The sequence below is a fragment of the Esox lucius genome, chromosome 19 (genome assembly GCF_011004845.1).
Source record: "Esox lucius isolate fEsoLuc1 chromosome 19, fEsoLuc1.pri, whole genome shotgun sequence".
Classification (NCBI taxonomy): Eukaryota; Metazoa; Chordata; class Actinopteri; order Esociformes; family Esocidae; genus Esox; species Esox lucius.
In genome coordinates, this window is record NC_047587.1 from 20,141,996 (window position 1) to 20,167,854 (window position 25,859).

A 25,859-nucleotide genomic window follows, 5' to 3' on the forward strand; every position below is an offset into this window, starting at 1 on the left:
TGTTTTCATTTTACCCAATTTGACCACAATGGGGTCATTTTACAAATGTTTGTCATGACAGATTAGCATGTAGATATATAAGTAGTCTAAATTATTTTAAAATTTGCTTTCTTTGATTATAAATTGGACTTAGCCTTTTAGTTGTTAAGTCATGATTGTGTTGTTTGCAAATCTCAGATAAGAGCATAGGTTCAGGTTTGTTATCTACATTTTCTATCATGAGTTGGTATTTGAAATCTGTTCTATTACTGGTAAAACTACTTTGGATCTGTTTGTCATGGTTTCCCTATGCCCATGGTTTGAATGTTTTTCAATTTCAGACCAAGAATCACAGTACTTACCGAAAACTGTCCATTACCTTTTTTTCTTCTTTTATGTGCAACGTCTAACTTATTATTTTAATGATACCTCACTGAATACAAAACCTTATCATGTTCTACTTGCACTGCTGTGAATTATTACTGCTAATAAATATACTAAGTACCTGATTCATTGTTCATTCATTCATTATTAGAGATTGTATCTAATTTCAATGGCAACAGTAATTTTCACTTATTGATCATGCTGTAGAAATCAATAACTTTTCAGGAACCAGAGTTTCCACTAATGGTACCCATAATTTAGGGGATTTAGTGGAGTCAAGTTTACAAACCAGCAGACTAGGTTAGTTTGAAATTGTTCCCTGGCTCCAATGGATGTGAAGTCTTTATGGATTAAACACTTCACAATTGCTACATTGAATATCTATGTAAGATTCACTATGACATAAAAAAAATTTGTGTATCAATATGGTAGAGGATATTTAGAGTACCCATGGTTAGGGGTTGATTTGAAATTAGGCATGAGTCCCTGTGATGCCTAAAATAGATGTCCTTTAGAGCTGTTTTCCTGCATTGAGTTCCATGCAAGTCTGGCCTGGGCTATCTACGGAGGAGAAGGACCGTTTGCTCTGAATGTACGTGTGGTAGGTCATTGTGAGAGGTCCAAGAAACCGGTACTGTGGGTAAATTTCTTTTAATGTGTACTTCTATTGTGTGTCCTGGTTTGTAGTGTTCAGGTCACTATGCTGCTGCCTTAAGACTTTATCTTATAAGACGTGACTGAGCTGTTGGACCAGGGAGAGTAAAGTGTGTAATGAGTCTAATGTGCCGGTTCAGTGTTACAGTTTTCCATTATGCTCTGGATCATTTTAGTGTATAGTTATAAGTTCTCTTTAAATTCTCTCTGGCAGCCAGTTGTTTAATAGTTCTTATAGTGCCCAGTCAGGCCCTGTTTTTTTTCTTTTGACAAAAAGAAGATCAAATAGAATTTAATTTAAATTAACATTGCTTTCAACTAATCCAACACAATCATAGATTTTTTTTCTGATAGTCTACTCACAAGATAGAAATATATATGACCAATGTTAATTGTTTTTATGTTGGTAGAAAACCCTCTTTGGGATGATCAGTCTTCTCAGACGGCGTGTGTCAGTGGTCCTGCTGTGGATATGCAGGTGGTTGCAGTATGCTTTAGGGAGGGTGTGGGGAACATCCTTCTCAGTTCCACACAGCTTAGTGACCTCACCATGTAACTCAGGGTATGGACTGTATGAAAGGCTGCCTGAGGAGTGGAAGACCAAAGAGGTGAACCGTATCTATCACTCTGGAGATGGAAGCGGAACCATGATTACAGTCCAGACCAGCACACATACCTTCTATGTAAGTTGAATGCAACTAAGTAAGTTATGGCATCATCCCTGCACAGTATGGTGCTAACTAAAGCACAATAATAGCTATGATAAAAAGTACCATTGTGTATTTAATCTCTATGGCATTAATAGTGCTGAACACCAATGTTTTGGCATTAATGTGCCTTCTTCAGGGTGTTCGTATTCAACCCTGAAAGCTCACTGATCCCGAAACATTGGTGTTTATCCCTATAAATCGCTTTGAGCTTAAATACAGTGTTTGATTTTAAGTCCTACATATTATTACTTGACATAATGAGAGGGCTAACCTTCCATGTTTGTGCTTTGTTCCTCCATCGCTGTGTATAAGGTGGACCTGGGTCGCCTGTCTGAGTGTAGTGAGTACTTCAGGGCCCTGTCCCAGTCCAGTATGAGAGAGACTACAGAGAGACGGATTCTCCTGGACCATATTCCCTCATCAGTCTTCCACGCTCTCTTAGAATTCTGCTTCCGGAATGACTTCGCAGTTACCCAGGAGGAGTTGGGCGAACATATCCAAGTGGGTTATAGGGAAGGCTAATAGGAAATAAATTATTATGCATTTTTTCGTTTTTGCCCGAAACAGTGTAAGCGGAGCCGGCCAAGAAGAGCAAATGTTGATGACTGAGTGTCTGACTACCCATTGTTAAATAGTGTTGTGGTTGGAGTTGCAGACTGCCACACATTAGACTAGGTATCAAATCTGGTCAGAGAAAAGAAGGATTAGGACAGGCTGGCTACAAATATCAGAACCTACATACAGTAAACCAAACAAACAAGCCAAAAGGAAAATACAGCCACATCACCTCAACTGTCCACAGAGGCAGGAAATTCACCCAAAATGTGTTCCTGTTTACAGGCATTTGAAATGCAGATCTAAAACCCAATAGTATAGATCGCCGTTTGGGTTTTTGTGACTCAAAATTAATGCATTAAATAACAATATTTGAATAAGCCTAACAACCCATCAGCACTTGAATATGAACTATCGTGTCTTAATTCTTTACGTGTACATTATTTTTTACACACAGGGATGACACAATCATTCGTAATGCATATGTCACAGTGATTCATCTGTACGTGTAATGATGCCAGAAAAGTACTGATCAGAAGTCTGACTCTTTTTACTGACTTTGATCTTTCTCCCGCTCATTCTACCTATGACATAGATTTATGTTCCAGTCAGCTAAGACTAGCAGCAACATTTATGAACAGAAAGAATGGCTTAATGGTTTTGAAATTCATGGGTGAAATGTCTTTTTTGGTTCTTACTGTGGACTCATGCTGTCAACATCCTAGGTTAGAACCACTGGCTTACTGATGTATTTACCGTTGTGCCTTTATAACACACAGCCAACCATTTAAATGATATTGCAATGCCATATTGGAAATCTCATATAAAGTTAGGTCCGGAAATATTTGTCTCTGCATGCCACCACAATGGATTTGAAATTAAATAACCGAGATGCAGTTGAAGTGCAGACTTTCAGATTTAATTCAGCAGGTTGAACAAAAATAGTGTATGAAACATTTAGGAATTGCAACCATTTTCATACACAGTCCCCTTATTTCAGGGGCTCAAATGTAAATGGACAAATGAACACAATCATAAATAAAATGTTCATTTTCAATATTTTGTCGAATCCTTTGCAGGAAATGACTGCTTGAAGTCTCTAACACATGGACATCACCAAAAGCTGTGTTTCCTCCATTGTGATGCTTTGCCAGGCCTTTACTGCAGCTGTCTTCAGTTGTTGTTTGTTCGTGGGTCTTTCTGCCTTAAGTTTTGTCTTCAGCAAGTGAAATGCATGCTCAATCATGTTCAGATCAGGTGATTGACTCAGCCATTGCAGAATTTTACACTTCTTTGCCTTAAAAAAAACTCCTGGGTAGTTTTCGCAGAATGTTTTGGGTCATTGTCCATCTGTAAAGTGAAGCGCCTTCCAACCAACTTCTCTGAATTTGGCTGAATCTAAACAGACATAAATATCCCTATACATTTCAGAATTAATCTGTCTGCTTCTGTCTTCTGTCACATCATCAATAAACACTAATGATCCAGTGCCATTGGAAGCCATACATGCCCATGCCATCACACTGTCTCCACCGTGTTTTACAGATGATGTGGTATGCTTCAGATCATGAGCCGTTCCAAGCCATCTCCATAATATTTTCTTTACATCATTCTGGTACAGGTTGATCTTAGTTTCTGTCCAAAGAATGCTGTTCCAGAACTGGGCTGGCTTATTTAGATGTTTTTTGACTTATCTGGCCTTTCTATTCTTGAGTCTTATGATTGGTTTGCATCTTGTGGTGAACCCTTTGTATTAGCTCTTATGAAGTAATCTCTTCATGGTAGACTTGGATAATGATATGCCTACCTCCTGGTGTGTGTTCTTCACTTGGCTAGATGTTGTGAAGGGGTTTTTCTTTACAATGGAAAGGATGCTACAATCATCCACCACTGTTGTCTTCCATGGACGTCCAGGCCTTTTTGTGTTGCAGAGCTCACCAGTGTGTTCTTTTTTTCTCAGAATGTACCAAACTGTTGATTTGGCCACTCCTAATGTTCCTGCTATCTCTCTGATAGTATTTTTTTGCAGCCTAAGGATGGCCTGTTTCACTTGCACTGAGAGCTCCTTTGACCGGATGTTGTGGGTTCACAGCAACAGCTTCCAAATGTGAATGCCACACCTGGAATCAACTCCAGACCTTTCACCTGCTTAATTGATAAAGAATTAACAGGAATACCTGGATGAATACCCCACACCTGTCCATGAAACATCTTTTGAGTCAACTGTCCAATTACTTTTGGTACTTGAAAAACAGAGGGCTACATATTAAAGAGCTGTAATTCCTAAACCCTTTCTCCAAGCCTTTCTCCAAACCCACTCTTGAAGCCACGTCCATGGCTCATCACAGTCAATTTTCCCCGTGGCCTGGCTGAAACTGACTAGTTTTTATGTGGGTCAAAGGGATCCGGACTCTGTTGTACAGGCTGTGGTACTGATTCTACATTGTCAAAGGGCAAAATCATTTAGTAGTGTATATGAATGAAGTACCTAACCATGATAAAGAATAGAACCTGCATTTGCCTGGGAAGTTTCAAAGTCGTGGGATCCAGATCAATGTGCTGGGCAGATTGGTGAGTAAACAATCTGCTGGTAGAGTTGTATTTCCAGTCTCTCTCCTGGTTATGACTCTCTTAAACCGTCTCTGACTCTTAGATTGTAGCATCGTGACCAACCCATGACTCTGGGATCTTGGGAGATGATGAGCCTGGTGGTCTTTCTGTATCAGAGTAAAAGTAACCATTGCTAGTGTAAAAGTTATTAAACTTATCAACACAAACCCAAAGCCATTTTAGCCATTTTCTCCAGGAACTTTGTTCAGGTTATTAACTACCCATTAACTTGTTAACCATTTGATGGGACAGACCTTGCTTGTTTCTGCATTTGTCATTCTAACTCTCTGTTATTACACAAACGCCTGCCCCCCTATAACCTTGTAAGCCTCTCTCACCAGCTGTGTATTCATCTTACCTGATGAAATTGCATTTCAACATGATCTTGTTGCCATCTGATGTACTTTCAAACATGATTTTAAAAACATTGTGGTAAAGCTCAACCTGTCCTCTGCTATGACTTGCTTGTATTAGTGCTTCTATACATCTTGTTCTGTACATCTTGGCATATCAATTGTTGCTAGCCCCAATTCTGACGTGTGCTCTGATGATTTATGCTTCACTGATTTGTGCTCTCGTAAGGGTATGGGTTTTCTGCATGTTACTACTACCCAGTTGCAGAATACCAACTATGCCTCGGGGCCTGGGGGGAGATGCAAACCTGGTCAGTTTTGCTGCCAAACAAGCCTTGCTTTGCCTGATTGTACTCAAGCAGCACCAGAGTTGGCAAGTTGGGTGCCTGCAAGCTCAGTCGTGTTTGTTGGCCATTGAATGCACTCTCCTCCAAGCGTGTAGGTGCTGGTGAGTACTTCCTGGTTGATCCAGCATCTTGATAAGAAGCAGAATAACTTAAAGATGTGCTTCGTGGTCTTATTTCAATCTTCGACTCTCCCAAGCCTGCCAGGGTTTGCAAGGTCATTTGTGTAAATTGGACTTTGAGAGCAATGATGGTGTTCTGAAATCTGATGTTAGGGACTTTTTTCAACGGGTTAGTTTGAATTTGTACTGCTGCTAGGTTACCTAAAGTAGAACATGCGTAAACCACCTACAAAGTAGGACTCCAAACACCCAGAAAAGGCTACTGTCCCGGATGTTGTTGTCATGAAAGGTATCTGGTGTTTTCTCTATTTCCTTTGTTCATAATGACTGCTAATTAAAAAAAATATTATCCTGACTTGCCAGACAGTAGATGCTTAATGTAAAACTTCAGTATGCAAGCCTTCCTTTATAAGGTGGCCTGTGTGAATTGATTTAGAAGATGCTTGGACCTTCTTTATGACCTTTATGGTGGTATTGTTGACCAGCACATCTCCATGAAGAAAAGAAGAATCAAAAAAAGGTTCAACTGTTGTTCCAAAGGCCAAAGTAAATGATTATAAGGAGCAGTTCTGGAAAATTTTGGAATACCGGGATAATGCAACCTCCCGTCACAGTTGCCCATGCCTACTCAACAGTGATGATGTGGTTGTCACAGACAAGGAGTGTATGGCAGAGATCTTTAATCACACTTTCATGTCATCCTGTTCCAAGTCAGGATTTGACTCAGCAACGCTTCAATTTCTTTTCTCATCAGTGGGGATTTCCTGATCTTATCGTGCTCTTGTGACTTCCTCAGTGGATCAGGCAACCTGCAAAGCAAATTTAGGTTGTCAGGTAAGTGAGCATTTGTTAATCCATGTGACTTCCTGGTTGGATGAGGATATGGAGAAAGAATGACAGAGCACAGATGCTTGCTCAGCTCACCCAAATCTGTTACGAATTGTTGGGATGAGACAGATACACCAATACAATTGGATATAACAAAATTGGGGGAGAGAAAACAGGGTTTAAAATAAAAATGCTATTCTAATATTACATGCTATCTTATTGGGGACATTGTATCCGTTGGCTTCGTGTCCGTGTCCAAGGTCCCAAGTAAACATAAAATGTAAAAAGGAACAAACTTTTTAAGTGTCCTGAATGTCACCCCCCCCCCCCCCCTTCCTATCTCTATAAAGGTGGGCACCTACCTGCTAGCTGAAACCTTTGTTTCACGTTGCCTGTTGGCCCTGTCAAGTGTTTTAACCCCAGACACCTGCCTGTCCTACCTGGATCTGGCCCGGAACATCTGCTCTACTGAGATGGAGACAACTGTATTTTCCTACCTCAGCAGAAACCTACTGGAGCTGCCTCACGTCAACAGGTATAGCAGATTCTGCACACCAGTTCTCCCATACCGAACCACAGTCAGTCGGCCTGCTTGACTGGTCTCTAGTTCGACATGTACAAAATAGCCTCGAGTTGGAAGCATCTTATGAATATTTTCCATAATGTGAACGCATTGCCAGGCGTCTGCCGTCTGAGGACAAGACCCTACTGATCCGTCTGAGGGGCCAGGGTGACCTCCGGCTCTGCAGTGTGAGGAAAGAGAACCTGACCTCCTGGAAAGACTTGGAAACAGAAGCCGCCCGCCACCTCTTCGCCCAGGACGGGTCAGAGACGACCAGTGACTGGCGTCCCATCACAGAGCTCCCCTTCATAGCTGATAAGTGGTGTTTCACCACGGTGGTGCTACTGAACTACCTCTACCTCATAGGAGGATATAGGCAGCAGGCTAGGAGGGGATGGGAGTTCAAAATGGCCTCCTTTCGGTACAACCCGTTCACCAACACCTGGGTGTCTATTGCGCCTCTCATTAAGGTACAGAGAAGCAATGTATCTCATCGCAATGCTCTAATTGGCCCTAAAGCCTTCCATATAAAAGACATTTACATTTTCATCGTTCGGCAGATGCTGTTATACAGGGCAGCCTGCAAGTTCTTCCATTCTCATACCCACAATATCTGGCTCTCTTGTTGTTTATTCCCTGCAGCACAGGAGGCATTTCAGTGCGGTGCCGTGTAATGGCTCTATCTACGCTGTGGGAGGCTGGTACCTGGGCTCTCTGGTGACTCCTGACTCCAGCACAGCCCTCTACACCGCTGTGGAGAGATATGACCCCTGGGATGACCGATGGACGTAGGCCACACCCTGCCCCTGTCTGGATGCATTTTATTATGTTGCTGTTGTACCGCTCATTCCAACCCGAGATGTGTGTGTTCTCTGCTTCAGCTTTGTCTCGTCTCTGCCGATGACAGACTTTCAGTTCACCATGTCCCTGTCCCATGACCTCCCTCTGGCCACCAGCATGGGCCCCTGTCTCTATGTCCTGGGGAACATCCAGAGGACAGGAGAAAAGCTGCTATTACAGTATGACACCAGGCAAGGTAAAGCAGTCTCCATCCTGGGTGTTAGTAACCTTACACTGGTTGGTCTATTCATTTGCAGGCTGCTAATTAATGATTGGTTGGAGACCCATACGCATACACACACACACACACACGTTTTCTCTCTCTTTTCCAGACTTATGGTCTGAGCTGCTTCCTACCCTAACCAGAGCCGATGCTGATCTCCCAAGCCTCTACTTCCTGGGTGCCACCGACCAACTGTTTGTGATTGGAGGAAACAACTCAGAGAACGTGATCACATCATTCTGTGTGGAGTCTGGGCAATGGGGGCAGGTAAGACCATCTGCTGAGTTTTCTCCCGACTGACAATAAGGTGCATTTTAATGTCATATGCCAGCTTTTCCCAAACTAGTGTCACTACTTCAGTTTGGGATGCCTGTTTAGAAGATGTGGAGAGAAAAACTTGAGAAAAATTATTTGCTTAGTTCATAAAAAATAACCGAGCAGTGGTTTAGGCAGAGGAAAAAAATCATTAAACAAAACATGTTCTTTTCTCCTCAGAATATCACATTTAAACTGGAACTGGGAGTCATATAGAATTATTGCCTGATGATCTCCATTGATGTTTTCCTGAACTTCCCAAACCTATCTGATGCATTTCGAACCACACATACAAATATTGGTCTATGGTCCTGTCATGTTTAAATCTATTTAATCCTTTTGTATCTGGTCATAGGTGAAAGGGGCTGAGAAGGTGGCATTAGCTGGACAAGGGACAGTTCTGGGTGACCAGGTGTACATGCCAAGTATAGAACATAACGCTCCTGTAAGGCTGGATCTCTACTCCCTGTCGCTCACTATTCTCCCTCCTCTACCCATCTACACTCGCTATGAAGCCCTGTTTCATCTCTCCTTCTGACACAACTTTCATTAATCAATTTCATTTGCCTAGGTATGCTCTTTTTGTGGTTCAGGCCTTGGTATTTGTTGGAAAATGCAGACTCATCAACAGTGGGGGTGTTATGTGAGGACAAAAAGCCTTGGAATGCCATCACTGCAAATAATGAGACATTTTTGAACTAGGGTCTTTTATGCTCTACCCTGCTCGCCAGAAGAATAGGGGCTTCCAAAGGTCCTAATCCTTTTAAAGATTTCCAAGGGTGTTTTTCAATTTGCCTTGGTTTACTCTTTTGGGAGGTGTACTTCCTAATCATTATCACAATTTGTTAAAGCTGCACTACTGTTGGTAGTATTTTAAAAAAAACAAACAGCTAATTGCAATTACTCACCGGTCAGAATTTGTTTCCGTATGGAGTTACATATCTGTGAAAAGGTTAAGCATTCATATTGTTCGTAAAAAAATAAGCAAAAGTAAATTGGTATGATTGTAAAAAAAGTCCCACGTGAAACGTAAGTGTGAAATTAGATCTGTGAGTGTATGATGAAGGACTAATAAGTTTTGCTTGTAAGAATCTAGATTTAAAATTCTAAAAAACAACATCAAGATCTGGAGTTTTGGCAGTTTCATCTCAACCTCCCAAAAAACGTAACCAATGCTTTCCGGGAGGTATCCTGCAAGATTTCTATAAGTCTCTTCTCTCTTCATATATAGTGAAAACAGATTTTCATGTGAATAATCCATGTGGATAAATGTTCTTTATTTGTTCATAAGTTCCACCTGTAATAAAAAAATCAATTGAACTTATAGAGATTGTTTTATTGGGTAGGCCTACACACTTGTTGTGGTCCCAAATACTCAAACAGCGTTGTTTTATGGGTCTATGTTTTTTCCCGCTGGGTTGTTTCTGTAAAATTAGAAATGATACTGAATACTGAATAACTCAAACGAAATGTTATGCAATGACTACAGAAGTTCCATAAATATGATGTACAGAACACAGCTATTATTAAATAGCACATGCCAGACTATAATATTTAAAGCTGCTCTAGGTAGGATTTTTTCAGTAAAAAAACAATTATAGTATTTTGCAATTACTCACCGGTCAGAAAGGAATTCCACACCAATGCCCGATAGAAAAAGTTCTGAAAAAAATTATATGAAAAATTGAATTTTAAAATTGCAGGTTTTTGTAGTGTATCCTGTAGTAGACGAGAGAAATTTGCAGTTTGTCATCCTGGTCTTTATCTAACATTATAATTTCTTACTGTAAAATAACTTGGTTCCCTATGGCGTACTTATGCTATACATATCATCCAGCTTTAATGTGTGTTCACAAAATAAGCCAAGGAGGAAGACCCGCCTCGCAGAAGGCAATTGGTTGGAAAGTAGCGGGCACGCTCCAAAAAATATAAATTGGCACTCCACTGACACTGAGCTGTCTGTGTTTCTAAAAAAAACTCTTAGAGGGCCTCATTAGCTTACACAACATGTTTATAGGGCAGAAAACCTATGTTTTTCTACTGAACAAAATCCTTCTCAGTATTCATCTGTTCAATTTTTTAAATAATAGATATTTTTCAAATAAACAAAAACAAATCTTGTTGTTTAATCTATGAAGGATGAAACCATTCATTCTACTAAATGCTCAGTAGCCAGAATAACATCAAAGTATCTGAATCTGCATTTTTTTGCCTTATGAAATCCAATATATACTCTTCTGCACACATACAGTATTCACTAGTGGCCCCGCAGTGTTTCCCAATCCTGGTCTTTGGGACCCACAGGGTTGCACAGTTTTGTTAATGGCCTAGCACTCACACACCTGAGCCAAATGAAAGACTTGATGATAGGTTGATTATGTCAATCAAGTGTGTAAGTGGTAGGGCAACATTTAAAACTGGTGTGTGAGTGCTTGGGGAAAAAGAAAAACGTGCACCCCTTTGGGTCCCGAGGACCAGGATGGGGAAAAACCTAGATTCAACCCCAACTTAAATAGAAATTAGGTCATGTTTAGTTGAGAAAGATGATATAGTCTGAAAGAATAGTTAAGTACAATGAAATGTGTTAGGGCTCAGCAAAAAGCATGTGTATAATCTCCATGGACTTTGCTTAGCATCCGGTTGTTTGAATTTGTTCCTAGCTAAAATCGTGTGATTAAAATCTAGCTACTCTAGCAACTTTAGTTGTGGTCAAAGCTACCTGCTCCCTATTTTTCCAAACATGTTAACAAATATTGCTTCTTCCAATGTTGTAGTAACCTTGCCAAATCTAAAAAGAGTATGTGTTTTACAATAGGATCTCTCTATATAGTTACTGTAGCTTTTAAACCTAGCCAAAAGAAGCAGTAAGTTGATTTCGATTGTTTAGCAATGAGCAAAGCACAAATCAACTGTGTGAAACCAAACTCACTGACAAACCACTCAAAGATATAAACCAAATAAGGGTACCCCAGGATGAGATGCCCTTTAACGCCGTCAGGAACAGGGAGGTCTCTACAGGTGTAGTGACACAAACATGGACATGGAAGGTCATTTGTAAACCACTACACACTGTTCACACAGACAGAATAAAATATCGACATAATTAAACAGTTGTCCCTGGTTGTTGCCTTCACCAAAACATTATAAAATATCATACGCCAATAGAATGATGAATAAACTTTAGACATTTATAGGAGTACTCTGCAGGGGTTTCAATGACAAGCGGTCAGCAGGCACGTGAGGTTACACTATAGCTCTAGAGGGTGTCCAGTTGCAGATAGAAAAATCTGGAAGTGTCACTGGGAGCAGGGAGGTGGAGAGTAGTAAGCTGGAGGAAGTTAAGAGAGAGAAAGGATAAAGTGTATGGGTAAAGCATTGCTCTCAGTGCCTGAGGACAGACGCTTCAAGGGCATAAAGGATAATCACAGAGCACAGGGGAGGTGCATACATAGAAACCACTGAGCCCCTGTCTAGAGGGATTTTCACTGAGAAAAAGTCACTGCCTTTGTCTGGTTAACATCACTAGGCTTGAATCAATTTGCAAGAAGGTATGGAATTATTGTGAATGTTTTTGGATTTCTATTTCTTATCATTTCTTACACTACTGTGTCTTTTAGTTAAACACTTATGGTATACTGTAGTCTAGCAGTTAGTTACCATCTGGCTGATGGAAAAACTGTAATCTGTTACATTCTAAGATAAAATAGTGTAATCTTATCAATACGTATGCTTCTGGAAAATGTTTTCAGGGTTGTGTGTGGGCACAGGGTGAATACTGTAATTACAAACAATACTTGCACATTGCTATGGAAAGTTTGAATATGTCCACTTACAGTTTTTTGTTGAGTGGACACATAAATAAAATAAGATGTATTAGCAGATAATGTAATTACAGCACTTATCAAACACGTGCTAATTGTTTAAATGAATTCACCATATAAAATGTATGGTTATGTGGCTGTGTGGGAGACCTGACATGCTCTTCCTGGTCTGCAGTGTTTATATTTTTAAACCAGTCCTACGTCTTGGTGCATGCTGATCCAGGCTATGCCGGACTCTATATTTGGCATTTCAACTTTACCCCACTGGGCTGAATGCCCTTCATATGACATGGAAAAAGAAATTCAAACCCAACAACATAAACAGACTTATGACCTCCACATACAGTCTGAGAACATTAAATCAATCTCAGAACAAAAGCCGGAGGCTACGTTATTTCACAGAATACTGGACTTGTTCCTCTGCTTAGGACACATGTTAGATCTTACAATGTCTGAATAGTTACATTCTATTAGATGGTAATCTGGTGGCTGACAGCATAGTGAATGAAGTGTTATGCAACCATTGGTTGATGTATGCAACATCTGAGCAAGGGGAAATGACCATGGACCCGATCCATTCTCAGATTAGTTCAAACCTGGTTAGTGGAAACCTAAAAAAGACTCTCCCCACAAACATTTGAAGTTCAATACTTCTCTACATGGGTGTGTTTCTGTGCTCAGGTGAGTTGATGGAACAGCTAACAGCTGAATTCACATCTCTTCATAGCAGATTGTATTTTCCCAGCTATTCTAAAAAAATTAAGCCATAGCTGGAAATGGCCTTGAGTTGTGCAATACTTCACTTCCTCAACCCCATATGCCTCCTCTACCCCATATGCCTCCCTCCCTCCTCTGCTCCATACGCCTCCCTCCCTCCTCTACCCCATACGCCTCCCTCCCTCCTCTACCCCATACGCCTCCCTCCCTCCACTACCATGTACACCTCCCTCATCTACCCCGTACGCCTACCTCCCTCATCTACCCCATATGCCTCTCTCCTCCCTCTACCCCATACGCCTCCCTCCCTCCTCTACCATGTACACCTCCCTCATCTACCCCATATGCCTCTCTCCTCCCTCTACCTCATATGCCTGCCTCCCTCCCTCCTCTACCTCTATACGCCTCCCTCCCTCCTCTACCTCTATATGCCTTCTGCCCTCCTCTACCTCTATATGCCTCCCTCCCTCCTCTACCTCTATACGCCTCCCTCCCTCCTCTACCTCTATATGCCTCCCTCCCTCCTCTACCTCTATATGCCTCCCTCCCTCCTCTACCTCTATATGCCTCCCTCCCTCCTCTACCTCTATATGCCTACCTCCCTCCCTCCTCTACTCCATACGCCTCCCTCCCCACTCTACCACATATGCCTCCCTCCCTCCTCTACCCCATTTACCTCCCTCCCCTCTCCACCCCATACGCCTCCCTTCCTCCTTTACCCCATACGCCTCCCTCCCCCCTCTACCCTGTATACCTCCCTCCCTCATCTTCCCTGTACGTCTCACACAGCAATGCTGCTCAAATAATAAAGGAAAGTTTGTCAGGAAAGAAGAGCCGAACACAGAGTGTTTAGCTAATTATCACCATTTACATGGGAGGGAGGGAGTAACACAGGGACTGACAGGCAGAAACAGACAAGCTCAGGTAGAAGCCAACATATTAGCCACTGACCCAAACAAAGCAGCATTGATGCTATTCCAGGTGTACTGATGTGTTGAGTCAACTTATTTTAATGACATAATTTCCTATGATTAAATACATTATAATATAATAATAATATAACATGCTACATTTGAAGTATAAATGAAAACAAACAGTACTGTAAACTAAACTACAAGAAACAAAGTGTTCAGGGTTTTGGCAGTGATCCATTATCTTTTCCCCAGAGCAGAACTTGCGTATTTGTATGTTTGAGTGCTAGACTTTGTTGTCATTGCCATGTGCTTGCTTCCAGTCAGTGAAATTATGCTTGTTAGCATTGATTTGCAAACCACCTCTAACTTCCTTTATACAGCAACATAGGGGTTGTGTTTAGTCAGTTGGTAAGAGCATGATGCTTACAACACCAGCGTGGTGGGTTTGTTTCCCATGGGTACCAGAACGAAAATGTACGCAGTCATCTGGAAAAGTGTTTACAAAGTTTCAAAAAATACAGATCTATTCAGTTGTGCCAGGAGAAGCAGGGATTCTTAATTTAAATACAATCTGAACAGGGTTGTCTTGACGTGATCGCGATGGCGGAGGCTCATCAGGCGGTTGGCTTCCAGTTCACTGTTACCCCTGATGGCATTGACCTCCACCTGAGTCGCGAGGTGCTCAAACACATCTACCATGCAGGAGTGACATCATGGAGAAAACGCGCCATTAGATTTAAGGTTTGTTTCCCCGCCATTCAGCAGCCCTCCAGTCATTACCGAATCTGGGTCTGATCGTTGGCGTTTCAGTTCAGCACTGCAGCTGGTTCTATAGTTTACTATTTTCTAGTGAACCTGGTGGTTTTGGCCTAGTGTTGTGTTGGAACAAATGCTTGAACATTTCAGAGAACACTGAATGATTTCTATTTTCCAGAATGGGATTTTGACAGGGGTCTACCCTGCTAGTCCATCCAGTTGGCTGTTTGTAGTGATAGCCATCATGAGCACCATGTATGCCCGGATAGACCCATCAATGGGAATGATAGACACCATCAAGAGGACCCTGCCTGTCAGGTCAGTGAGCAAATTACACTGATGAGAATTGGTGTAAATCTACGTGTATTTTTGTATAATTTCAAGATGAGAAGTGAAGTCCCATTGAAGGACAATAACTGTCAAGAATCTTTCTATTTTCTGGTTCAGTAATGTAGCTACATGTGAAGTAAAGTGGTAATGCAGACCCAGACATAGTGCCATTCGATTTCTTTTCAGTATTGTCTGTCGTCTCTCCTCCCACCCTCCGGTTCTTCCAGTGATTACATGACTATGCAGAGCCACACAGTACTGAGTGCCGTACTGTTTGCCACTGGACTGTGGTTCTCTCTCATCCTCATGCTGAGGTACATTCTCAAGGCCCTGCTTTCCTACCACGCCTGGATCTTTGAATCCCATGGCAAGATGAGCTTCTCCACCAAACTCTGGCTGGTACGTCTGGTATATGGCTCTAATTTCTAAAGAAACAGCAAACCATCTATAGTTCAGAAACAGGTCAGTGTTCAAGGTTGGCTGACTCATTAGGCTGGATTAGGCTGACCAAGCTGACAACCTCTACGCTGACCAAGCTGACAACATAGAACACCTGTTCCCCAAAATGACGAAAACGTCTCTGCCACTGTCAAATAGCAAATTACTGTTGAGGGGAGAGCTGATGCTGCAGCATAAGAAACACACTTTACCAAAAGCAGAGTTGCAAAATATCCTTTTAGCTTGTCCTTGCCCTGCACACACCACAAAACACTCCTGGAGTTACAGAGGATCCATCAAATCAATGTAACATAAATCATGTATAGCAGCAACCTTCAAGGAGACACAATGCTCCATGTCAAATGCAGTGTTCAACTGGAAGCACATGTACTTCTGGTGGACCAAAACGCAGTGACGCTGTAGGTGAGTTTGACGTATTAGCTTGGGTTCTGTTGGAATACGTTGTTGTTTCTCCTCAGAATCTGTTAAAGATGTTCTCTGGCCGCAGACCTCTCCTCTACAGCTTCCAGGCCTCCCTACCCAGACTACCCGTGCCAAGCGTGGATGACACCATCCGCAGGGTGAGAGAGGAAGAAACAGGGAGAGATATTAGATGATGATTTACTGCCTTGTACCTTTATGATACAGTTTGTTTCACAGTAGAGAGTTGAGTGGATATCCATCGATTCACTTCAGTATCTTGTGTAGAGTATTGGTCACCATCTAGATGTTTCCATGACATGTCTATTTACTAACAATAACAACAACATGACAATAGTGTCAGTCAAAGTGTCACCAAAAGGTTACATTTACATTTTAGTAATATAAATGCTCTTTGGTAAATGCTCTTGTCCAGAGCAAGATTTTTTATTGGAAAGTTCATCAATTGAAATGTCTGACATCAGAGTTTTATTTTTACAGGAATAGCTCAATCATATCATACTGTCATAATATTATACTGTTATTATAAGTCAAAATAAATGGATTAGGAACAAACTGCCTGTTAAACAAGCAACAGTTACATAATTAAATCAGTTCTGAATTTGCATAATCCAAAAATGACCTTACTCATTACAAGTTTAGACGGGAAACAAGTAACTGAATACATTTAAAGTATGCCGCTAGTGCTTTCCAACCTTATTACCAGGCATGTCAGTGTGGCCTCTCCCATTGTCATATGCAGAGATGAAATACAATATCAAACTGATCATTACTTCAGAAGATTGAAAGACTATGACCTGTGTGGACCTATATGTACACTACATCAGTTTTGAATCACATGGTTATTGTTCTAAACCTTTGCAGTACCTGGAATCAGTGCACCCCCTACTGGATGACAAGCAGTACAACCAGATGGAGGTGCTGGCCAATGAATTCAAGACGGACCAGTCCCCCAGACTCCAGAAGTACCTCATCCTCAAATCCTGGTGGGCTACAAACTATGTATGTATTCAGATTGTTTTAATGTGTGATGTCAGGCTACACTGAACTTCAATTTTAGTAAAGACTGTTTTGGTGAGTGTTGAAAGTGCTCTTTGAAACAAATTTGTAGTTCTCCCTAATTTTATCTGTTGCAGGTGAGTGATTGGTGGGAAGAATACATCTACCTTCGAGGCAGAAATCCAATTATGGTCAACAGTAACTTCTACGCCATGGTAGGAAGCTACTCAGAGAATATGGCATTATAATTATATATTATGTATCCAGTAACCCTTTCATAATGTTGTATTAATGTTGGATAGGTATCCAGTAACCCTTTCATAATGTTGTATTAATGTTGGATAGGTATCCAGTAACCCTTTCATAATGTTGTATTAATGTTCTGATCTAGGATCTGCTGTATGTGACTCCCACACACAGACAGGCAGCGCGGGCAGGGAATGTGGTTCATGCCATGCTGCAGTATAGACGCAAACTAGAAAGAGGAGAACTTGCACCGGTAATGACAGTATCTGTTCCTCATTCACACCACTCTGAAATATTCAGGTCACTCATCTGAGTGTATGAAACACACACAAAGACAAATATACGTATATCTACAGTATGTAGTATGTGTATATTAAACAAATAAATACAGTATAATCAAATAAAAAGATATCTGTGTCTCTCTAGTTGAGGGCTCTGGGGGTGGTGCCCATGTGTTCCTGTCAGATGGAGAGGATGTTCAACACCACACGTATCCCTGGCATAGAGACAGGTGAGCACACAGCCTTTCTGCTAGACATCGCTGAGTAACCATCTCAGACAAACCGATTCAATAGAAGTGTCCTGTGCCACCCCCTCCCCCACCACCACCACCACCCCGGTCCAGACTTTGTTCAGCACCTGAGTGACCGGAAGCATCTGGTGGTGTACCATAAGGGCCGCTTCTTTAAGGTGTGGCTGTACTACGGAGGACGTCACCTCTCGCCCTCAGAGCTGGAGACTCAGTTCCGGAAGATCATTGATGACAACACACAGCCACAGCCTGGGGAACTTAAACTGGCTGCCCTTACAGCCGGCAACAGGTACACACACACACACACTAAGGCATGAACATACATACAAAAGACACTTGTATGCACACACAGGATAACACAATCACAACCACCCCTTCTCACACTAACATCAGAGATAAAATGGACACCTCTCGTGCTCTCCCAGAGTTCCGTGGGCGCAAGCTCGTCTGAAGTACTTCAACCAGGGTGTTAACAAAGCTTCCCTGGATGCCATAGAGACATCAGCCTTCTTCCTCACTCTCGACGATGAGGCGCACGGTTACGACCCTGACAAGCTGAGGTCACTGGACCTGTACGCCAAGTCCCTGCTGCATGGAAAATGCTATGACAGGTGAGAAACAGGAAGTGCTATGACAGGTGAGAAACAGGAAGTGCTATGACAGGTGAGAAACAGGAAGTGCTATGACAGGTGAGAAACAGGAAGTGCTATGACAGGTGAGAAACAGGAAGTGCTATGACAGGTGAGAAACAGGAAGTGCTATGACAGGTGAGAAACAGGAAGTGCTATGATAGGTGAGACACAGGAAGTGCTATGACAGGTGAGAAACAGGATGTCATATGACAGGTGAGACACAGGAACTGCTATGACAGGTGTGAAACAGGATGTCCTATGACAGGTGAGACACAGAAAGTGCTATGACAGGTGAGAAACAGGATGTCCTATGACAGGTGAGACACAGGAACTGCTATGACAGGTGTGAAACAGGATGTCCTATGACAGGTGAGAAACAGGATGTCCTATGACAGTCAGGTCCAGTCAGGACATTAGGAAGAAAAGATACATTGTCGAGAGTAGGTTAGGCTTACACCATGTTATACTACTGGACATGTTTCATGATGAATGTGTATCAGTGTTTAATCTGAAGGCCCTTTTTACTCAGGTGGTTTGACAAGTCCTTCACCCTGATTGCCTATACTAACGGCAAACTGGGTGTTAACGCAGAACACTCATGGGCAGATGCTCCCATTGTGGGACACATGTGGGAGGTAATACGAACATTGATGTATTCATAAACATGACTTTATTTTGAAACACACAATGTGACTCTGACTTACTGGGATGTGTGCTGTTTCGGGCTAACGATTGCTCTGCTGCTGTCTTGGTGTAGTATGTCCTAGCAACAGACTGTTTCCATCTGGGCTACACAGACGAGGGGCATTGCAGAGGAGAGAGCACCAAGGGTCTGCCTGCTCCTGTCAAACTACAATGGGACATTCCACTGGAGGTTTGGCTTTCAATGTTTCACGAGAAAAACGTAGTGCCTTTATTAAAGAGGAAAGGGGATGAATGCCAGTTGCTGTGTTCAGTCGGCCAGACAGAAGTTTGTACAAGCTTATTCCTTGGCTGACCCGGTTGGTCCTCTGCTCTGTCATCCTCCTTCAGTGCCAGGAAGTCATTGAGGATTCCTACATGGTTGCCAAAGAGATAGCGGATGACGTGGACTTCTATGGCTATCTGTTTGATGAGTTTGGGAAGGGCCTGATCAAGAAGAGCAGGACCAGTCCTGATGCCTTTATACAGTTAGCGCTGCAACTGGCTCAATTCAGGGTGTGTGTTAAATTTTTACCCTGGGAACCTTTGCTGATCCTTAGTTGGGGTGAGAGTTAGAAGAAACCTGACACACCATGACCAGGACTTCATATCACAAGACCCAATTAAACCTGTATGTATTTGTGGCTTATGTGTTGTAGGATAAGGGAAAGTTCTGTTTGACCTACGAAGCCTCGATGACACGTATGTTCCGAGAGGGAAGGACAGAGACGGTTCGCTCCTGCACCTCAGATTCCACAGCCTTTGTCAGAGCCATGGAAGACAAGAGCACTACAGTGAGGACACACATAACCACAGGCCTATCTCTCTATAGAGAGGACACACAGTAACCACAGGCCTATCTCTCTTTAGAGAGGACACACAGTAACCACAGGCCTATCTCTCTATAGAGGACACAAAATAACCACAAGCCTATCTCTCTATATAGAGGACACAAAATAACCACAGCCCTATCTCTCTATATGGATGACACAAAATAACCACAGGCCTATCTCTCTATAGAGAGGACATACATTAACCACAGGACTATCTCTCTATAGAGAGGACAACATAACCAAAGTCCTATCTCTCTATAGAGGAAACAACATAACCCCAGGCCTATCTCTCTATAGAGAGGACACACAGTAACCACAGGCCTATCTCTCTATAGAGAGGACACACAGTAACCACAGGCCTATCTCTCTATAGAGGACACAAAATAACCACAAGCCTATCTCTCTATATAGAGGACACAAAATAACCACAGCCCTAACTCTCTATATGGATGACACAAAATAACCACAGGCCTATCTCTCTATAGAGAGGACATACATTAACCACAGGCCTATCTCTCTATAGAGAGGACAACATAACCAAAGTCCTATCTCTCTATAGAGGAAACAACATAACCAAAGGCCTATCTCTCTATAGAGGACACAAAATAACCACAGGCCTATCTCTCTATAGAGAGGACATACATTAACCACAGGCCTATCTCTCTATAGAGAGGACAACATAACCAAAGGCCTATCTCTCTATAGAGGACACACAATAACCACAGGCCTATCTCTCTATAGAGAGGACATACATTAACCACAGGCCTATCTCTCTATAGAGAGGACAACATAACCAAAGTCCTATCTCTCTATAGAGGAAACAACATAACCAAAGGCCTATTTCTCTATAGAGGACACAAAATAACCACAGACCTATCTCTCCATAGAGAGGACACACATTATCCACAGGCCTATCTCTCTATAGCGATTACACAAAATAACCACAGCCCTATCTCTCTTTAGAGAGGACACAAAATAACCACAGCCCTATCTCTCTATAGAGAGGACACACATTATCCACAGGCCTATCTCTCTATAGAGAGAACACACATTATCCACAGGCCTATCTCTCTATAGGGATGACACAAAATAACCACAGGCCTATCACTCTATAGAGAGGACACACATTAACCACAGGCCTATATCTTTATAGAGAGGACACAAAATAACCACAGACCTATATCTCTATAGAGGACATAAAATAACCACAGGCATATCTCTCTATAGAAAGGACACACAGTAACCACAGGCCTATCTCTCTATAGAGAGGACACAAAATAACCACAGCCCTATCTCTCTATAGGGATGACACAAAATAACCACAGTGCTATCACTCTATAGAGAGGACACACATTAACCACAGGCCTATATCTTTATAGAGAGGACACAAAATAACCACAGACCTATATCTCTATAGAGGACATAAAATAACCACAGGCATATCTCTCTATAGAAAGGACACACAGTAACCACAGGCCTATCTCTCTATAGAGAGGACATAAAATAACCACAGGCCTATCTCTCTATAGAAAGGACACACAGTAACCACAGGCCTATCTCTCTATACAGAAGCCAGCACAGTCATCGGATCTCAACCCTGCTGAGGCTAGGGACTATGTTTCAGGGTTTGGGCTACGTCCCTTAGTTCCAGTGAAGGGTCATCTTAATGCTACAGGATATAAAGACATTTTAGACAATTGAGTGCTTCCAACATTTGCAACAGTTTGCCATCTCTGATCTCACAAATGTTATTTTGGCTGAATGGGCACCAAGTACCACAGAGACACTCCAATATCTTGTGGAAAGTTTTCCCAGAAGAGGGGCAGCTGGTATAGCTGCAAAGGGGGGGACAACTAGGTATGATGTTCACATACCTTTAGCCATAATGATGAACAGCTAATTAGTAGTATATCTGAGCGGTACGTGTATCTGAGCAGTACTGGATCAGAACCCTGCACACACAGTAGTTTCCAGAATTTGACCTGGATGATTGGAGATTTAATATGTGATGTTATGTTGTTGTCCCTGTGAGTAGAATACCCTGAGGTTGGACCTCTTTCGAAAGGCTGCCGACAAACACCAAAACATGTACCGTCTGGCTATGACAGGATCTGGTATCGATAGACATCTCTTCTGTCTCTACATTGTGTCCAAGTACCTCAACATTGACTCGCCATTCCTCAAAAAGGTCAGCTCACCCCTTTAAGGCTGTGAGTGTGTGTGTGTTTTTTTCAAAAAACTGTTAAGTGTTAAATGAGGTTAACTCAAGTGATATATACCCAGGTTCTATAAGAGAAACTCTTACATTTAACAATTCACTCAAACCTCAGGCTATATGTGGTTAAGTTTGTGGTAAGGAAATCATCACTGAAGCAGATTAAGGTGCAGCTCCTGAAAAGCCAAAACCGGGTGGGTGATCTCAGACACTTCTCAAAATAATGTTTGTTTAATAACGTGCACTGTAACATTTGTGTTGAAGTTGAGTCAGTGTCTCGCAAGATCCCTTATGATTCACAAGTTAACTATTCTACATGACAAACCTAATATAACAGCAGAGGATAACATAGTGGTCTACTGTTAGACCAAAAACACCTCAGAAATTGCAATGGCATAAATGCTAGGACAATTTGGAATGTTGCTGAATTATGTTATTTTCATCTCACGTGGCCAGAACTCAATAAGGCGCATGATTGGAACAAAATATGTGATATTTGCTCTGTATTTTGGCTAAATTTTGACAAGATGTTGGACAATCACTAGCAGGGACTATTGACTCAAAGAGCATTTCTGAACAATCACCACAATGTATAGAAAAATACTCTGGCCAATGCAGTAACAGGTTAGACAGCAATCAGGCTACATGGATCGTTTAAGAATAATGAGATCGTAGTGCATATTAATATCATAATTCAAGCGACTTTGAGTCCAATAAAAGCACTATATAAATACAATTTATTATTATTATTATATTCCTGTGAAATAAGATTTGGAATTATCAGTTAAATATTGATGTTTCATGCCTAAAACTTTAAGAAGATAATGGCCTAGTTACAACAAGAATGGCCTCATTTGGTGATTTGGGACTTTTGAAATATAACCCTGTTTGCAAAAAGGTTGGTATGCTGTGTAAAATGAAAAGAAAACAGAATGCAATGACGTGCAAATAATTTAAGCCCTATATTCAATAGAAAGTAGTACAAAAACATTATATCAAATGTTGAAACTGAGAAATGTTATTGCCCACTTAGAATTTGATGCCAGCAACACGTTTAAAAAAAAGCTGTGAGAAGGGGCAACAAAAGACTGGAAAGGTTGTGTAATGCTAAAAAAATAACCTGGTGGAACTCACAACTAATTAGGTTAAATGGTAAAAGGTCAGTAACATGATTGGGTATAAAAAGAGTATCCCAGAGAGTCTTTCAGAAGTAAAGATGGGGAGGGGTTCACCACTGCGCAGGCAAATCCTGCAATAATTTAAGAATAACATTTCTCAACATAAAATAGCAAGGAGTAATATCATTAAAAGATTCAAAGAATCAGATAAATCTCTGTATGCAAGAGACAAGGCCGAAAACCAATACCGGATGGCCGTGATCTTTGGGCCCTGCATTAAAAATAATTCTGGAAATCATTGCTTGGGCTCAGGAACACTTCCAAAAACCATTGTCTGTGAACACAGTACGTCGCTGCATCCAGAAATGCAAGTTAAAACTCTACAGTGCAAAGAAGAAACCGTACATAAAAAAGATCCAGAAACGGACTGAGGCAAAGTGGAAAACTGTTCTCTGCTCTGACAAATCAAAATTTGAAATTATTTGGGGAATCATGAACATCGTGTCCTCCAGACTAAAGCGGAGAGGGACCATCCAACTTGTTATCAGCACATAGTTAAAAAATGCCAGCATCTGTGATGATATGGGCGTGCGTTAGTGCATATGGCATGGGTGACTTGCACATCTGTGAAGGCACCATTAATGCTAAACAATATATACAGGTTTGGCTACATAGTAAAATTATATATACAGCATGGCTACATAGTAAAATTGTTCAGGTTCTAAACTGGTCTGCCTGCAGTTCAGATCTGTCACCCATTGAAAACATTTGGCGCATTATGAAATGAAAAATACAACAAAGGAGACCCCGAACTGAACAGCTGAAATTCTATATCAAGCAAGAATGGGAATACATTACACTTTCAAAACTACAGCAATTGGTCTTTTCAGGTCCCAAACGCTTACAGTGTTGTTAAAAGAATAGGTGATGCAACCCAGTAATAAACATGCCCCTGTCCCAAAAATTTTTAAACATGTTGCTAGCATCAAATTCAAAATGTGCATGTATTTCTCCAAAAACAATAACAGTTCTCAGTTTCAACATTGATATGTTGTCTTTGTACTATTTTCAATTACATACAGGAATAAATGATTTGCACATCATTGCGTTCTGTTTTTATTAGCATTTTACGTAGCATCCCAACTTTCTGGAAACAGCGTTGTAGAACAGGACCAAAACACTTCTGGTCTTCATTCTCTCCTAATGAGGGACGATTCAAACCTGGGACACCTAAACATTAACACCTCCCCACATAACCACATCCCTCTCCTGTAGGTGTTGTCAGAGCCCTGGAGGTTGTCCACCAGCCAGACTCCACAACAGCAGCTGAACATGGTTGACCTGAACAAGTTCCCCAGATATGTGGGTGCAGGGGGAGGGTTTGGCCCTGTGAGTCTAAAACCTGCATGTAGGCATGTACACACACACATTCTGTAGGATATTAACTAGCATCACAACCTCAAGTCCTACTGCAACTGTGTCCCTGTCTGCTACTTTGCGTCTGTTACTTTGTCTGATCCTTCTGTGAAATAGTGACCAGTACTGATGTCTCTCCTGCTTCCTCAGGTGGCCGATGACGGGTATGGCGTCTCTTACATCATTGTGGGAGAGAACCTCATCACATTCCACATCTCCAGCAAATTCTCCAGTCCTGAGACGGTGAGACTAGAAACATTACACTAATATATAAACTCTTCACAGTATATAGCACTCGCATACTAACTTAATGGCTAGATGGATCTTTATCAGGCAAACATCTTCTTTTTCTTTATAGGACTCATACCGCTTTGGGCAGAACATTCGACAGGCCATGCTGGACATTCGTGCTCTATTCGACCAAAAAGAAAAGAACTAGATGTGATAAGTAGACAAACATTAATGTAATTTAGCTGTCCTTTATGCTCCATGACTACAAAATGTTTTCCTAAGTTTCACATCTTACTATTATTTATTCCTATTTGATGGCCTCAGATAATGAATAGAACTTCTGGGTATTCACTCAGATAGCAAGGGGAAGAAATACATTTCACATTTATATATATATATATATATATATATATATATATATATATATATATATTGCTGCTAGACACTACTATATATAATTGTGTGTGTATATATATACACACACAATTCATATTCAATACTCTCCCTTCAATGAAATGGCAGTGAAATTAGTTTTGACAAATTGCTTTGTGACCTTGTAGAACAATGATTGGTTTATTTCAGATTTTATTTAATATAATATGAATATTTAGTGTAGTGGAGATAGGCCAGCTATCTGTTTAGGTCACACACAGTAGCAATAGTACTTGCTTGTAATTCGTAAGACGTGTATATCGTTAATTTGTAAATATCAAAAAAAATTGTAAATTATTGTTATATAGTTGTGTATCTGAATCTGTTATGGGTGTGTATATATGTGTTTAGTTGATTTTACATGCCACCTGGTGTCTCTCCACACATCCAAAACTCATTCACCAACCCATAATTTAATACAGAGTGATCTCATCTTCCAGCCATCTGGATGACTCAAGCAATGCTAATATGGTTAACTCTGCAAACTGCCGTGAACATGTCTGTGTGTAGTGTTAAAAGATGTCTCAAATGGATTGGGTTTGGCTATATGGAAACGGCCTTGACTGTGCAAAAACGCCATTGTCACTGGGAACTTCACTGAAAACAACATTAAAATAATTTGATCAAC

At 41.3% G+C, this 25,859-nt stretch overlaps 1 protein-coding gene across 8 annotated transcripts; it reads left to right on the top strand.

Moving 5' to 3' along the window:
- Nucleotides 1–939: 939 nt before the first annotated feature.
- Nucleotides 940–25,859, top strand: cpt1b (carnitine palmitoyltransferase 1B (muscle)). Of its 8 annotated transcripts, none has more exons than XM_034288345.1 (27): nucleotides 940–955; nucleotides 1,579–1,700; nucleotides 2,040–2,228; nucleotides 6,890–7,074; nucleotides 7,220–7,571; nucleotides 7,744–7,889; nucleotides 7,983–8,137; nucleotides 8,274–8,431; nucleotides 8,835–8,924; nucleotides 14,511–14,672; nucleotides 14,866–15,005; nucleotides 15,245–15,416; nucleotides 15,935–16,036; nucleotides 16,761–16,898; nucleotides 17,033–17,110; nucleotides 17,287–17,394; nucleotides 17,568–17,652; nucleotides 17,767–17,962; nucleotides 18,099–18,284; nucleotides 18,835–18,940; nucleotides 19,063–19,179; nucleotides 19,338–19,502; nucleotides 19,646–19,780; nucleotides 21,855–22,007; nucleotides 24,428–24,541; nucleotides 24,719–24,811; nucleotides 24,927–25,859. In XM_034288345.1, exons 2-27 carry the CDS (start codon nucleotides 1,665–1,667, stop codon nucleotides 25,005–25,007), a joined length of 3,642 nt encoding a protein of 1,213 aa, XP_034144236.1. In that variant the 5' UTR covers nucleotides 940–955; nucleotides 1,579–1,664; the 3' UTR covers nucleotides 25,008–25,859. The 8 variants fall into 8 exon arrangements, with proteins under 8 accessions (XP_034144236.1, XP_034144234.1, XP_034144235.1 ...); XM_034288343.1 differs by having other exon boundaries at nucleotides 941–955; nucleotides 1,428–1,700; XM_034288342.1 differs by having other exon boundaries at nucleotides 945–1,003; nucleotides 1,428–1,700.

Bases quoted from the DNA above. Each gene is read 5' to 3' on its own strand.
- cpt1b (XM_034288343.1), top strand. From the start codon at position 1,443: ATGATCAGTCTTCTCAGACGGCGTGTGTCAGTGGTCCTGCTGTGGATA. The intron at 1,701-2,039 runs GTAAGTTGAATG...GCTGTGTATAAG, and splicing joins CCAGCACACATACCTTCTAT to GTGGACCTGGGTCGCCTGTC. The intron at 15,006-15,244 runs GTCAGTGAGCAA...CGGTTCTTCCAG, and splicing joins AAGAGGACCCTGCCTGTCAG to TGATTACATGACTATGCAGA.